At 36.7% G+C, this 15,503-nt stretch overlaps 1 protein-coding gene across 4 annotated transcripts in view; it reads left to right on the forward strand.

The window, feature by feature from the left end:
- Positions 1-15,503, forward strand: part of MEMO1 (mediator of cell motility 1) — a 126,647-nt gene that overhangs the window by 96,050 nt on the left and 15,094 nt on the right. For 3 of the 4 annotated variants that reach the window (XM_047067493.1, XM_047067492.1, XM_047067490.1), the window contains one exon: positions 9,905-10,047. The exons of the other annotated variant lie outside the window; for it this stretch is intronic. In XM_047067493.1, the coding sequence (XP_046923449.1) occupies positions 9,905-10,047 (143 nt within the window). The remainder of the gene's footprint in view (positions 1-9,904; positions 10,048-15,503) is intronic. 4 annotated transcript variants of the gene reach the window in all.

Here is a 15,503-nt window from a genome sequence, read left to right on the forward strand (position 1 = left end):
AATTCTTTATCACCACCTCAGGAATACACGAGAAACTCCTTTTATGATGTTTGTTTAAATCACAAATTAAGAATAATGTATTTTATATATGGGGAGTAATTTTGTAGGCTAGTAAACAAAACTCATTTTGGCTCCCAAGTGGTGATTCTCCTCCCTTAAGTTTTTCTAGTTAATATGTATAAAAATTTGATTGGTTTTAAAATGGTTTAAGACATTTCTCCTGTCAAGATTTAAAACATTTGGTTATATTAACATTTAATATGTTAACATTTCAAATGTTATAGAGCTACCTAGCTGTACTAATCTCTGTGGAAAGAATACTGGGAAATAGACAAGCAAACATGGTATATTTTTCTCAGCATATAGCCTGGTAAGAAAGTTAAAAAATGTATATAAATAAATGTAATATAATTCAACATATATTAAGTGCAGTTGAGTTTGTGGGATCAGAAAAAGGGGATGTGGGAACAGAGAGATGAAGTTAGGAGAGCACACAGGTTGCTTCATGGCAGAGAGAGCATTTGAGCGGACTTTGAAGATGGCTGAAGTTTTCTCAGAATGGGGCAGAAGGTTTCTGTGGGAAAGGGACTTCTGTAAATACAAAGTACAGGAGTAGGAAAACCCAGGGCTTAAGAATAGAGAGCTACCTGCCTTGGCCTAATGTAGTTGCAGAAGGCTTGCCTAGTAACTGAGGTATGTCTATAGATTTTTTTGTGTGGCCTGCAAATTTAGAAAACATTTTCTTATATATATGAATGTTTTTGGTTGGCTCTTAGTCCTGCCATTTCCTGTTATCTTATACCTTATCCACCTTTTAACATGTATATAATGCCAGCCTGGAGCTGGAGGCATTTGGGTAAGTGACCTGTAAAGACATACAGTAAGAGGGGCAAGATTAGCTAGTTGGAACAGTGGGTTGGGACCATATTATAGAGGTCATTGAATGTCATTTTAAGATATTTGTATTTTATCCCCTGATTGGTATAGAGCTAGTAAAAGTTGCTTAGCAAAGGAAGGACATGGTTGGAACTTGGAATCATAAGAATATTACTCCTTTTTTTTAAAGTAAGCTCCATGTCCAGCATGGGGCTTGAACTCTCGACCCTGAGATCAAGAGTCGCATGCTGTACCAACTGAGCCAGCCAGGAACCCCGAATACTACTCCTTGATGGTGTGATGGTGAAGGATGGATTAGAGTTGGAAAAGATTGAAAGAAATAGTTTAGTAAAGAAGTCATGGGACTTTGAACTAAGGCATTGGTGGATGGGGTAGCAAACTGAGCAGATAATAGGAGACATTTGAAGATTAGAATCATAGAACTTGGTAAATGTTTCTGTCTGGAGCAGTAATGTGATTTTAAGAGTGCAAAAGTGAAATGCCTAATTGTATATCATTATCAGAGATGGTAAAGTTAGAAATAGGTATCAGTTTAAGGGAATATAGGGAATAGAAATGTTGACTTGTTCCTAATAAAATACTGAAATTTCTCTATAATTTGGATTGCAAGCTTGGCCAATTTAGGATAGGATTATTTTGCTTCAGATGGTTGAGTAGTACCTGAGATATTTCTGCCCATGTAAAAAAAACCTTTTTTCTTAGTATTCTTATTCAAATGGAAATTAAGAAAGGCCTATATAACCTTTGAAATTTATTTTGATAATCTGATTAGATTTACTTACCTGATGATACAGCAAAGATTTATAATGACTTAAATGTTACTTTTAGTTGTCATTGACAGCTAGCTTACTTCCTCCTTTTCCTTTCTCCTCCTTCCTCGGTTCTTCGGTTCTGCTTGATGTTTTCTGGATCTTTTTAGTTTGTTCTTCCTTTGAGTGAGTCATAGTATTCTTTTTTTTTTTTTTTTTTTTTAATTTTTTTTTTTTCAACGTTTATTTATTTTTGGGACAGAGAGAGACAGAGCATGAACAGGGGAGGGGCAGAGAGAGAGGGAGACACAGAATCGGAAACATGCTCCAGGCTCTGAGCCATCAGCCCAGAGCCCGACGCGGGGCTCGAACTCACGGACCGCAAGATCGTGACCTGGCTGAAGTCGGACGCTTAACCGACTGCGCCACCCAGGCACCCCGAGTCATAGTATTCTTTACAAAGTCTATATGTATGTCTCTGTGGTCTGAAGGTGAATTTGATCAGGAAGAAAAGATGAGAGAAATTATTTTTTTTAGAAGACTCCCTAAACCTCTGCAGTTATGGTTCCTTTATGCCACTTTGCCTTTAACGCAGTTTCAAGAGTTCCACCACCAGTCTCACATTTGAAGACTCACTAGAAGGACTCACAGTTTATTCATGGTTATGGTTTATTGAAAGAGGTATGATACACAACAGGACCAGCAGAAGGAAAAGACACATCAGGCAGAATCTGGAGGAATCCAGGTGTATGCTTCCATCATTCTCCTTCTCACAGGGTGGGCTAAATAGAACGTGTTTCCTCCATCAGTTTAAGACATGTGCAGTGTTTCTGGCCAGAAAAGCCTGCTCTAAGATTCAAACTCCAGGATTTTGTTTGGGGACTGGTCATGTAGGGACCCCCTGCTTGCATAACTAGCTCCAGCTACTGAGATTCTCTGCTCTCAGAAGGAAAGTAGGTGTTTGCCATTATCATTTTGTTTACAATCCAGGCAAGCTGGTACAGTGTCCCAAGTGGTAAAGCAGGCTTAATCACCATAGGGAACATTGTAAAAGCCAAGGGCCAGTCTTTACAAGCAGCCCCTTCTAAAAATTGGAGCAACAGACCTACTAGGTCTATTAACTCTCCTACAAAAGTCCTATTCCTCTTTTCCCAGTTCCAGCCTGCCATAAGTTTCTGACTCATTATTTTAAATGAAATTCTAACCCTCCTTATAGCTTAGGTTTGTATTAGATCTTAAAATTTTACTTTTCTTTCTGACTGTGGCCCCAGTCAAGGTCCTCAAATATTCCAATATAGATTTTTAGTGCTCTGTGCCATTAAGAATATTGGTGGTATAGTAATATTGTTTTTTTTTTTTTAATTTTTTTTTTCAACGTTTATTTATTTTTGGGACAGAGAGAGACAGAGCATGAACGGGGGAGGGGCAGAGAGAGAGGGAGACACAGAATCGGAAGCAGGCTCCAGGCTCTGAGCCATCAGCCCAGAGCCTGACGCGGGGCTCGAACTCACGGAGCGCGAGATCGTGACCTGGCTGAAGTCGGACGCTTAACCGACTGCGCCACCCAGGCACCCCAATATTGTTTGTTTTTAAAGAGAGTGCTCCTCTCTTGGTTCTGGGATTTCAGTTTCTTTTAGTTTGTTACACATCTTGGATGTATTAATTTTCTGCAGCATGGTTTAAGATATAGGACAGAAAAAGAAGGGATAAACCTTAACTCTACATTACTTAAGTGCTCACAAGAGCCCTGTGAGCTTATATATTATTAAGTCTGTTTTACTGATGACAAAATTGAGGCTTAGGATAGTTTTAGGTAACCTACTGCAGGTAGCACAGCTTACAAGTGGCAAAGATGGGTTTTCTTTTTTCTTCTTTTAACAGATTTATTGAAAGATGATTTACATCCTATAAAATTCACTCATTTAAGAGTACAACTCAATGATTTTCAGTAAATTTACAGAGTTGGGCAGTCATTCTCACAATCTAGTTTTAGAATATTTGCACTACACAAAAAAGAAACCTTGTGTCCCTTTGAGGGCAGTTCTGGCTCCAACTCTCAACCTTATGCAACCATTTATCTGCTTTGTCTCTATAGAATTTTGCATTTTCTTTTTTTTTTTTAATGTTTTATTTTTTTATTTTTTAAATTTATTTTTGAGACAGACCATGAGCAGGGGAGGGGCAGAGAGAGAAGGAGACACAGAATCTGAAGCAGCTTCCAGGCTCTGAGCTGTCAGCACAGAGCCCGATGCAGGGCTCGAACTCACAAACCGTGAGATCATGACCTGGGCTGAAGTCGGACGCTTAACTGACTGAGCCACCCAGGCGCCCCAGAATTTTGCATTTTCTAGAAATTTCATGTAAATGGAATCCTACAAGATGTCTTCCGTAGCTATCCTTTTACACTTAGCATACTGTTTTTGAGGTTCACCAATCTTTTAGCATGTATCACTAGTTCATTCCTTTTTATTGCCAAATAGTTATTACATTATATGAATCTGTGATATTTTCTTTATCCATTCACTAGTTGATGGACACTTAGATCAATTCCATTTTTGGCTATTAGGAATAATGTTATAAATAACATATCATACAAGTTTTTATGTGAACATATGTTTTCGTTTCTCTTGAATAAGTACTTAGGAATGATATAGCTGGGTCATATAAATCTATGTTTTAACTCTTTCAGAAACTGCCAAACTATTTTGCAGAGTAGCAGCACCATTTTATATGCCAGCAGGAACACGAGGTCTCTAGTTTCTCCCCATACTGGCCAGTATCTGTTATTGTCAGAGTACAATAACATTTTTGATTACAACCATTCTAATAGATATATATAACCTGACTTGGTGTTAATTTGCATATTTCCAGTGACTCATGATATTGAGCAACTCTTCAGTGTGGTTATTAGTCATTTTTATGTCGTCTTTTGTGAAATGTCTGTTCATATATTTTGCTCTAGTTTTAATTTGATAATTTGCCTTCTTACTGAGTTGTGAGAGATTTTACATATTCTAGATACAGATTATTTCACTCTGTTGAAGAGCAGAAGTTTTTGATGAAATCATTTTATCATTTTTTTTCTCGTGTGGATTTTGCTTTTGGTATCATATTTAAGAAATCTTTGTCTAGGGGCACCTGGGTGGCTCAGTCAGTTGAGCATCTGACTTGATTTCAGCTCAGGGTATGATCCCAGTGTTCGGGAATTGAGTCCTGAGTTGGGCTTTGTTCTGAGCATGGAGGCTGCTTGGGATTCTCTCTCTCCTTCCTCTCCCTCTCCCTCTCCCTCTCCCTCTCCCTCTCCCTCTCCCTCTCCCTCTCCCTCTCCCTCCCCCTCCCCCCCTTCTCCCCCATTCCCCCATTTCTTCTCTCTCCCTATCTAAAAAAAAAAAAAGAAATCTTTGTCTAATTCAGGGTCACAGAGATTTTTCTCTTCTTGAACAGGAATCAGCAAACTATAGCCTGCAGACCACATCTGGCCCACAACTTGTTATTGTAAATGTTTTATTGGAAGATAGCCATCCATACCCACTCATTTACATATGTGGCTGCTTTCTGTTTACAGTGACACTTTGGCAGCTACAGAGATTGTATGGCCCAGAAAATATAAAATATTTACTTTACGGCTCCTTTGAAAAGATTGTTGCTGACCCCTGTTCCAGAAGTTTTCTTAGTTTAGCTCTTAATAGTTATGTTTATTACCCAGTTTGAGTTAATTTTTGTATATAGTATGAGGTAAAGGTCTAAGTTCACTTTTTTTTCATATGGATATGCAGTGGTTCCAGTACTGTTTGTTGAAAACACTATCCTGTTAAGTAATGAGTCATCTTCCGTTTGCTGCTTTTAAGATTTTCTCCTTGTCTTTGGTCAGTTTCATTACAGTGGTCCTTGTCTTTGGTCAGTTTCATTACAGTGTATCTAGATGGGGATCTCTTTGTGCTTATCATATTTTGGGTTGTTGAGTCTCTTGGAACTGTCGATCAATGTTTTTCATGAAATTTGGAAAGTTTTCAGCCATTATTTCTTTTAAGTCTTTTACTGTACCTTTTTTGGGACTCTCATTGTATGCATCTAGTGTGTTTGATGTTGTCTACAAGTCTCCAATGCTCTGGTCATTTCCCTTCAATCTTTTTTTTTTTCTCTACATGTTCTATTATTTGTTTTATCTTTAATTTCACTGATTTTTTATGTAATATTGAATCTGCTTTTCAGACCATCTAGTAAATTTTAATTTCATTTGTTGTACTTTTCAACTCTAAAATTTCCATTTGATTCTTTTATTTTTTATTTAAAAATTTTTAATGTTTATTTATTTTTAAGAGAGTGAGAGAGACAGAGCACGAGCAGGGGAGGGGCAGGGAGAGAGAGAGAGAGAGAGAGAGAGACAGAATCTAAAGCAGGCTCTGGGCTCTGAGCTGTCAGCACAAAGCCAGATGTGGGGCTTGAACCCACAAACCAGGAGATCATGACCTGAGCCGAAGTTGGATGCTTAACTGCTTAACCTACTGAGCCACCCAGGTGCCCCCCCTCCTTTTTAATGTTTATTCTTGAGAGAGAGAGAGAGGAGAGAGCGCGCGCGCGTGAGAGAGCGCATAAGTAGGGGAGGGGCAGAGAGAGAGAGAGGGAGACATGAAGTCGGAAGCAGGCTCCAAGCTGTCAGCACAGAGCCCAGCGTAGGGCTTGAACCCATGAACCACGATCATGACTGGAGCTGAAGTCGGACACTTAACTGACTGAGCCACTCAGGCTCCCCTCTATTTAATTCTTTTAAATAGCTTGCATTTCTTTGTTGTATTCATTAATTATTTAGTCATTGCCATATTTTAACTTTTTAAAGCATGGTTTCCTTGATGTTTTGAATGTATTTATAGGAATTGTTTTGAAGTCTTTGCTAAATCTGGTCTCACGTGGGTACAGCTTCTATCTATTGGTTACTTTTTTTCCCCCCTGATAATGTGTCACATTGTCCTGTTTCTGTGGCTCATAATTTTTTCTTACAACTGGACTTTTTATCTTATAGCAACTTGATTCCAGTTTTAATTTAATTTTTTTAATGTTTATTTATGTTTGAGAGAGATAACGAGAGTGAGCACGAGCAGGGAAAGGGCAGAGAGAGGGAGACACAGAATCTGAAGCGGGCTCCAGGCTCTGAGCTTTCATCACAGAGCCCAACGTAGGGCTTTAACTCATGAACTGTGAGATCATGGCCTGAGCTGAAATTGGACGCTTAACTGACTGAGCCACCCAGTCACCCCTTGATTCTGGTTTTATTAAAATTTTCTGCAGGTGGTAGTAGTGGTGGTAGTTGTTTCATTCATTCATTCATTCATTCATTCACTTTTCATTTGTTTGTTTGTTTGTTTGTTTAAGTAACTTGATTGGCTTTATCTACAGAATTTCTCTCTCCCAAAATGTGTGGCTATGGATTTATCTCCTCAACTTTTTAAAAATTCTTATGAACTTTGGCTTTCTAGAGTTCATCTCTGTGTCTGCATTGCTTAGTGCTTAGTAAATGATTGGTTGGAAGTTGTAATTGAACACCTTGAGCCAGTAAGACTTTTGTCCTCTGCTGGCGGATTGTGTATATTTTGGGGAGTATGTTCAAAATTTGGGCCATTTTCTAGCTTGCCTCCTTTACTTTCTATTGGGTCTTCTCTGGTCTCCCTGTGTATACATGCAGATTTCCAGGCAGCCTAGGATGTGGGAGATGTTGGTTTTTCTCAGGTCTCTAATTTGCCTTGGATATGCTCTTAACCTCCTAATTAGCTGGCATGCTGGGGGGAGCTAGGGACCTTAGGGGTCTCCCCTGTACATTTGTGCTTGCTGCCTTCTAGTCACATGGGGTGTTGTGGAGGGCATCAATCCTTTCCTCAGAATAAATGAATTTATCTGGTCCCTGCGTGGCTGTCTCCAGAGTCTCCATGTTAAATTTCTAGGTGTGTGGGTTGCCTCAAGTGGTTCCATAACCTCAGGCTACAAGAGCTGTGGACTTTTCTGTTTCCTGCTGGGTGTGAGTATTCTGCTCTGTACTCCAAGTCAAAGTGAGCCCCCTTTAGCAGTGAAGCTGCTGATTTTCATAGGCAGCCTCTGCCATGTTGGTGGATTGGGGCAGGGGGATGGAGGCAGCTCCTGGTAAGATGCCAGACTTCCACTGTTCTTCCCAAGATGTTCACTTATTTTACGCTGATAAACTCTTCTCGTTGTGTTTTTTGCCTTGTTGAATTTCTAGAGCCACAAAATGGTTATTTTTGACAATTTTATCATTGTTTTCTGAGGGCAAGATTTTGTACTCCTTCACTGGGAAAAACCAACTTGACAACTTGTATTCTAGAGCCTAGGAATATTATATTTCAAAGCCAAATACTCATTTTTCTAATTCATGCTTTGTGAGAAGATAGAACAAGTAATTTTTTAAAGAGAAATGACGAAGAAGTAGATAGATGGATCTTGATTCAAAGCTTAGATTTCTGAGTAGTTTGAGCCTTTTACCTTCGTATCGACTTGCAAGATGAGACCGAGGTTAATTGAATGGTTTGGTGGCTGTATGGAATAGTAGACATATATTATTTCTTCAGAGTGAGCCAACTACTGTTGATAAACTACTTTTCCTATAGCGTTGCTCACTTCATAACAGTTTCAGAAAATAGATATTGTGATTATGATCATTTGACAGATAAGGTAAAATACATTTTTAGGTTAGTGATTTACCCACCCTCTCAACTTTTATTACATGATGGAGATGGTACTTGAACCTGTTTCTTCTGACTTCTTGTTTTTTAATACTCTTATATAACTGCATCCCTACCATGTCATAATTACTTACACTCTTTGATGATCTTAGTTTTTTTTTAATTTATGTAGGTAGTACTTGAAGTTAGAACAATTCATAACAGTCTTCTTGAATTTTTACTAGAGCTCAAATTCTTTTCTTTCAAATGATAATCACTCTTAGCTTACTGAAGAGCCCCTATTCCTTCCTGGAGTTGTAAAGCAAACTGGTGAAAGAGTCAGAGAAAGAGATATTCCATGGCAGCTTCCTCTGCCAGCTTCCTCTTTTTTTCTTACTCCATAGATGCAGATTCTGCCCAAGAAGCCCCTGCATTGCAGAGGGACTGGAGATCTGTATGATCTGTTTATTTCGCAATTGACAAGGGTAAGGGGGCCTTTATGGGGGAGGTGCTTGGGTGCCCTGAATTTAGCTTTATGAAGCTGGGCTAACACTTATTTTGGGAATAAACTAAAATTTCGTATTTTTAAAAACCCTTTTATGAATTGTTTGTCCTACATCAGTTAAGTGTCAGATTATCATATTAAAAAGCATTTATTATAATGGTGATTTTTTTTTTTTTAAGTCCTGTTCAGAACAAGTCAGACAAACATGATTCACGCTTCTAAAATTCCAATCTGGGATCATTTAGAATATAAATAATATTGAATATATGTAAGTAAAATTTCACAACAATGAAAATTTTAAAAGGTTTGGGGTAAACGTCTGTTTCTATAGCCCATCATAGTTATTCTTTATTAATCTGCTCTGTTCCTTTTCTATAAATCTGTCAATCTGTAGAGTGAAAAAGGGACTTGTGGATGTCATAAACATTGTGGGTGGTTGTGGTGTCTTTTTCTTGCTGCTAGAAATTAATAACTACTTCCTTGAATTCTGTGTCCACCCTAGAGACCAGTGAATTTTGAGTTGTATTGTCAGACTGTCCTGTATCTGTTTATTAGTTAGTATAGGTATAAGGTGCAGTTGGTGTATCTTATGGGAGCCAAGGGTTAAGTTCTGTAGGTCTCACTTGGCAAGGTCATAGAAGTGCCAGAAGTCGTGGTATTTGTAACAGGATAGGATTAAAATATTGAGGAAGAGTTTAATGCTCTTTTAAAATTGTGGAAGGATTGGGCAGATGATTGTAACTTTGCTTGGTAGTTGAAAAGACTTGACTTGGTGATGGTCTGATGGGCTTATTTTTATTTTTGAGGATATTATTATACCTAGTAGTAAAATAGCTTTGTTTACCTAAAGAGTATTGTATATTTCTGTAATTTAAATAGATATTTTTAGTATTGTGTCTCTCTCTTACTTGTAAATGGTCTTCTTTAAACATTTTATTTGCAGATTAAAAAATTCAATAATATGTATATTATCCTTACCACAATTAATAATGTTCCACTTTTAGTGCCAACACACTGGAAAACTATTTTTATTCTTATACTTCTTAAATGACTTTTTTTTTTCTTCTTCTTCTGTTTTCTTTAAGCCATAAGGATGAGTTTACCATTATTCCTGTACTGGTTGGAGCTCTGAGTGAGTCAAAAGAACAGGAATTCGGAAAACTCTTCAGTAAATATCTAGCGGATCCTAGTAATCTCTTTGTGGTTTCTTCTGATTTCTGCCATTGGGGTAAGTTCTAGATGTTAACATATCATGGTAGATATTATATACTTGTGCTTAATGGTATCTTTTCACTGTAAGCTCTGATTTTCTGTTCCTTATCACTTTCTTTGGAGAGTTTTACTTTTAGCCACAATACTTCAAAGTGAATAAAAAAGTCTTTTGGTCATTTAAAAAGGATCAGATTATGATAGTGGGTCATGGATACATTTCCAAAGGCGACTGGTATAATTGGATTCACACTGTGAGGGCATCCTTGCTTAGCTACTTACGATAGTGGGAGTAAAGATCTTTTAACCCTATTTCCAGGTAGAGTTGTGTGGTAGATTCTCTGAAGTTAGTTTTTTGGTAGATAAAACAAGTGTTCTTCTTTAGAAGGTAGGAGAGCGCTTTGTGCTATGCCAGTCCTTTACCACATTTCTTTTTTTGTAATTAGTGTATTTTTTCTTTCTATTTTTCTTTTGGTGCTTAATTTCTGCTATTAGCTTAGAGCTACCCTACAAAGATTGTAACAGGTTGGCTATTAGCACTGTGGTCTTCATTGGTAATGGTTTATAAGGGTAAGGATTCTGAAGTGATTTTTGTTATTATTGTGAATAAAAAGAGTAAGGAAACTTAACAGTGAATAGATCATGAAGAAAGTGAGACATTTGTGGATGCTTCTTTTAGTAAATTTTGATTTTTGATTTCTTTGGATACAATTTGCTCTCCTTTATCCATTGCTATTCTGGATTATTTCTGAATCCTGTTCCTTTTAGGACATCTCTCATTGGCTTAAGAATGCCAATATCTATTCATCCTTCAGTTATTTCTTTGATTATAGAGAAAACAGAAGGCACAAGACTATAAATTTTAAGATATAGTACTAGAATGGCCAGAAAAACATCCTCAATGAGATACAGGGAGGCCTGGCTTTTATATGTCTTAAGCATTGATTCCTAGAGTTGACAATATTTATCTGGCCTGGTTAGGCTGATATTTTCTCTTACCTTGCTCTGTGAGTGGTTTTGAGATTTCATTTTAAGAGAACCATCCTCCCTAATGGTATAGATAAGTATTGGGGTTTAAGTCACTGATTTCTCGTCTGGGGCTGATTGTCCTCTGAGGGGGATTTGGAAATGTCTGGAGACATTTTTGGTCATCACAATGGGGTGGAGGTGGGAAGCGGGGATGCTTTAGGCATCTGCTGAGTAGAGTCCAGAGAAGCTGCTTCATAAACATCCTACAGTACACAGGACAGCCTTCCACATCAAAGAATTATCCTGCCCAAAATGTCAGTAGAACTGAGGTGGTGAAGCCCAGGTTTAAGGTATGCAGGTAGCTGTACTACCTTGCCAAACTCCCTAAGAGGTTCTCAGGGGTGTTTAGTAATCAGTTCTATTGGCTAGTTTGCTACCTTTGGCAGAAGTTTTTTTTTATGGATTATAAGTATATTACTTAGATCTGAGGGCTAGGTATTTGCTTAAAAAGAGTTCTTTTCTTAGAAATTCTGAAGTTTAGTCATAGTTGATCTTAAAAACTAAGGTATATCATTATTGAAAAAGGGCTCTTTTTCTTAGTATTCTGAATTTACATTGGTAGTAAAGCATGTCCATATGTTTTAGAAATTAAAAATTCTTAAAAAAAATTTTTTTATTATTTATATTTTGAGAGACAGAGCTTGAGGAGGGAAGGGGCAGAGAGAGAGAGAGAGAGAGAGAGACAGAGAGAGTCACAGACTCCAAAGCAGGCTCCAGGCTCTGAGCTGTCAGCACAGAACCTGATGTGGGGCTCGAACCCATGAACTGTGAGATCATGACCTGAACTGAAGTCAGACACTTAACCTACTGAGCCACCCAGGTGCCCCAGAAATTAAAAATTCTTAAAACATGTGACCCGTCCCTCTTCACTTTTAAGACCTCTATGAATCACTTTACTTTTAAGATTTAAGTAGTTAGTTCCCCTGATACTGTTCTTCAGAATTGAAGTTCTCCCTCTAGGTTGGTACCATGTGCACTCACAGCATAAATCCACATAAAAATCAGTATAATGCTATAATAGTGCTCTTCTCTGTAAAATCATCCTTTTCGCCTCAATAATGAATTCTAAAGCAAACAAGCCCTAGTTCACTACTATATTTAAGTACGATATTGAGAGAGAGAGAGATGAATTTTGTTTTATACCCTACCTAGGTTTTTAGAAAATTATTTAGGCCATTTGATCTGTGTTCTAGAAAATTTTGGTATTTAAATTATAAGATAAGATTTCCTGGTGATAATTACAAAAAAGAACCCCAAGTTTCCAAAGATTGGTAGATGTTATGAGAATTATCCAGAAACTAAAACATTTATATTTACATTTGGTGGTTAAGTAATAGAACTTTTCCAAGTGTTTGTTTTTTTAGTATGACTATCACTAATAATACCCATTAAGTGCTTACTTTGTACTTATGAAAAAAGCACTGTACTAATTCTTATTGGGAAAGTTGATGAAGGTCTGGTGATAAGTGGAAGGTATTGCATGGATACTATTTCAAAATTGGTGTTTCCCTCTATAATTGTAATAGTAACTGTCATTTTTATAAAGTAAGATTTATTTTCTATTTTATGTGCCTAATTGAAGTAATATGAATCATGGGCTAGTTATGGGTTAAAATGTCTCAGAAATTTTCATGTTTCTCAAATTCATGCTCTGGTGGCATTGGTCATCTTTTCTATATTAATGGATGCTATACTCCCGCTTCAAAAAACTAGCTTTTTCTTGTGAAGATATTTCTTAATGGTTTCTTCTTCTGTCTTTTTTTCTTTTTTTGTAAAGATACTATATAGATTGCTTTTACTATATCATATTAATGGTAACACTGAATTGTAAATCATTTCATAGGAAGGATTCACTTCCTCAAATACTCAGAGATTTTCAAAGTATCATTGACTTAAGCTGTCAACACACTGTATATTTCTAAATAGCTGATTTTTGAAAAAAAATTGATTATGGTACAGTTGACAAATTACTCAGATATATACAGTGGAATTTTGTTTTTGTTGAATAGTGGATTAGAGTCCTGGCAGAGACAACAAATTTCATTTCTAGTCATTGTTTATATTATGTCCAGCTTCTGTTAAAAACAAAGCAGGGAATTTGGTGACAGAGACAGTGGGAAACCTGTATGTAATTGGCAGGGTTTTGCCTGGTTGATTTTATTTGTTAGCCAGTGTCCATTACAAGAATGACTTTTTTTTTTTTTCAATTGTACTTTGTTTTAAAGATGTTCCATCTCTCAGATCCCATTTAAATTTTATGTGGACTTGAAAATGGCATTAGAGAGAGAAAAAGCAGAAAGACTAAAATATTCTCAAGTTTTTTTTTTTTGGGTGGGAAAAACTAAGGGAGAGTGGGAACCTGGATTACATTATGCCCCTTCTTTCTGTCCCTTCATTTGAATCCGCACCCTGCCTCCCCCCCCCTCAGCATTTCAATTCTCGCCTTTTATTTTATCGTAAGTCTAATCCACATGGAAATTCATTAGTCAGCCCAATAGAGTGATGTTTCCTAGTAACTCTTTTCATAATCCTACCTCATTTCACCCTTCTTGCTGCTACCAGGGATTGTGGCATAAGTGAAGGACATTTGCTGCTAGTAATTGATTTTTACTCTGGTTAGGTAATGTGAACCCTATACTTTTTCTGATCAAGTTTCTTGTCCTATAAGATGGCTCCATATAAGAGAATTTTGACTGGCCCTATTTTAGTTTTTCTAATTGGTAGAATTTTCATTCTGTTTTCCTAACTTTCAGTTTTGCTCTTTTCTTCTCTCTCTCTCTCTCTCTCTCTCTCTCTCTCTCTCTCCACACACGCACACGCACACGCACACGCACACGCACACACACACACACAATGTTTGAACTTTTCTGATTGCTCTGAAATTCATATTTTCAAATTTAGATTATTGATAGCTTTCATTAACATTTTTAACTTGTAAGATGTTTCTAAATGAAACTGGATCTAACAGAAATTGAAATTTTTAAAGTTGATTCATTCTTCTATGTAATTTTTCTTTTATGGTGGTTTTAAGTACAAATCAACTTCAGTAAATTTACTTGGTAAATGTTAATGATAAATTATTAAAATATGAATAAAGTTTACTACAGTCACTTCAGCAATTTTGGATTTTTACATATAAACTTTTATTTGTCTAAGTTTACATAATTTCTCTTTTATAAGTATGTGTCATCTATTAAAAGTGGCATTCCCTTAAATATTTATGATTTTATATCTTAGTTCAGATTTCTACTTTAATATATATTAACAAGTGATTATTCATGCATGCTCTTTTTCCTTTCTGTTGTCAGTCTCTTAGGAGTATACTAGGGTATTACTATTTTCTAAATATTGAAATTGGTTTGAGTATAAGTTAGCTAATTTCTGAAATACATCTTATCGTAGCTTTCATATTCGTCTTCTCGAATTTCATACATACTAATTTGACATATTTAAGTTTTTGATTTTTTGCAAGTATGAGAGAAGACTTTATTTTTACATTATAACTAAGACTTCAGAATGTAAGGACTATAGTTTTTTATGATTTCAATTATGAATGTCCCCAGTTTAGGCCCTTAGTATAGAATGAATGGCCTCATAGTCTATCTCACAAGTTGTTGTGAGGTTAACTCAAATAATTGAAAATATTTTAATATATAAACATAAAGTGACTAAGTGAATGTATAATAGTACAGTTTTTACTGGACATATGTCTGAAAGTCTGTCTTGTTGACTAATCTTTTGGGAGGTTTATTGATCAACTTTCCAAGCTCATTGTTTATTTCTACAATCCAGTGTATAGCTTAATGTTGAGGTATTTGATATTTTTTTACTTTTTGTTTTGAGGTACTTAAAAAGTAGTGTTGGTTCTTGTACCATTCATTGTTATGTTTGTCCTCATTAGTTGATTGTTGTGTGTTAAACAGACATCCCTGGAGCTTACTCTCCACACTCTGTGAATCCACTCATTAATCACCAGTCACCTTTGGAGATGGGAAAATTACTTACCTGTATTTCTTTTTCTCAGAAAGCGTGCTCTGGAATGGATTCACAAATGAGCTACCCTCCTTCCCTCAAAGAGTAAGGTTTCTGCTTTACAGGATTTTTTTTCTTGGGTTATTTTTCCTCTCATCTTTTGAATTTGAAAAGAACTGAGGGAAGGCACCTGAAGAAACTACTGACATACTCACTAGGGGAGTTCCAAAGCTTGTGCTGCCCCTAGGGGCAGTGTCAATGGCTCTTAAAGCTAGAAAGCTCATACTTGGAGTTGAAACAGGGGCTCAAAGAATCCATTTTCCCAGTGTACCTTCTGAAAGGATAAGTTTCAGGTAAGTAATTTTCTCTTACTATGTGATATGCTTTATTCATACTTATAAAAATATGCAAGTCCAGTTCTCCAGGTACATAGGCAACTGTATTTACTCAGTTTAGATGCATAAGCTTTACTGA

This window comes from Lynx rufus, unplaced genomic scaffold (assembly GCF_022079265.1).
Source record: "Lynx rufus isolate CCGP_SWC_20201006 ecotype Redwood Valley unplaced genomic scaffold, mLynRuf1.p SCAF_8, whole genome shotgun sequence".
Lineage (NCBI taxonomy): Eukaryota > Metazoa > Chordata > Mammalia > Carnivora > Felidae > Lynx > Lynx rufus.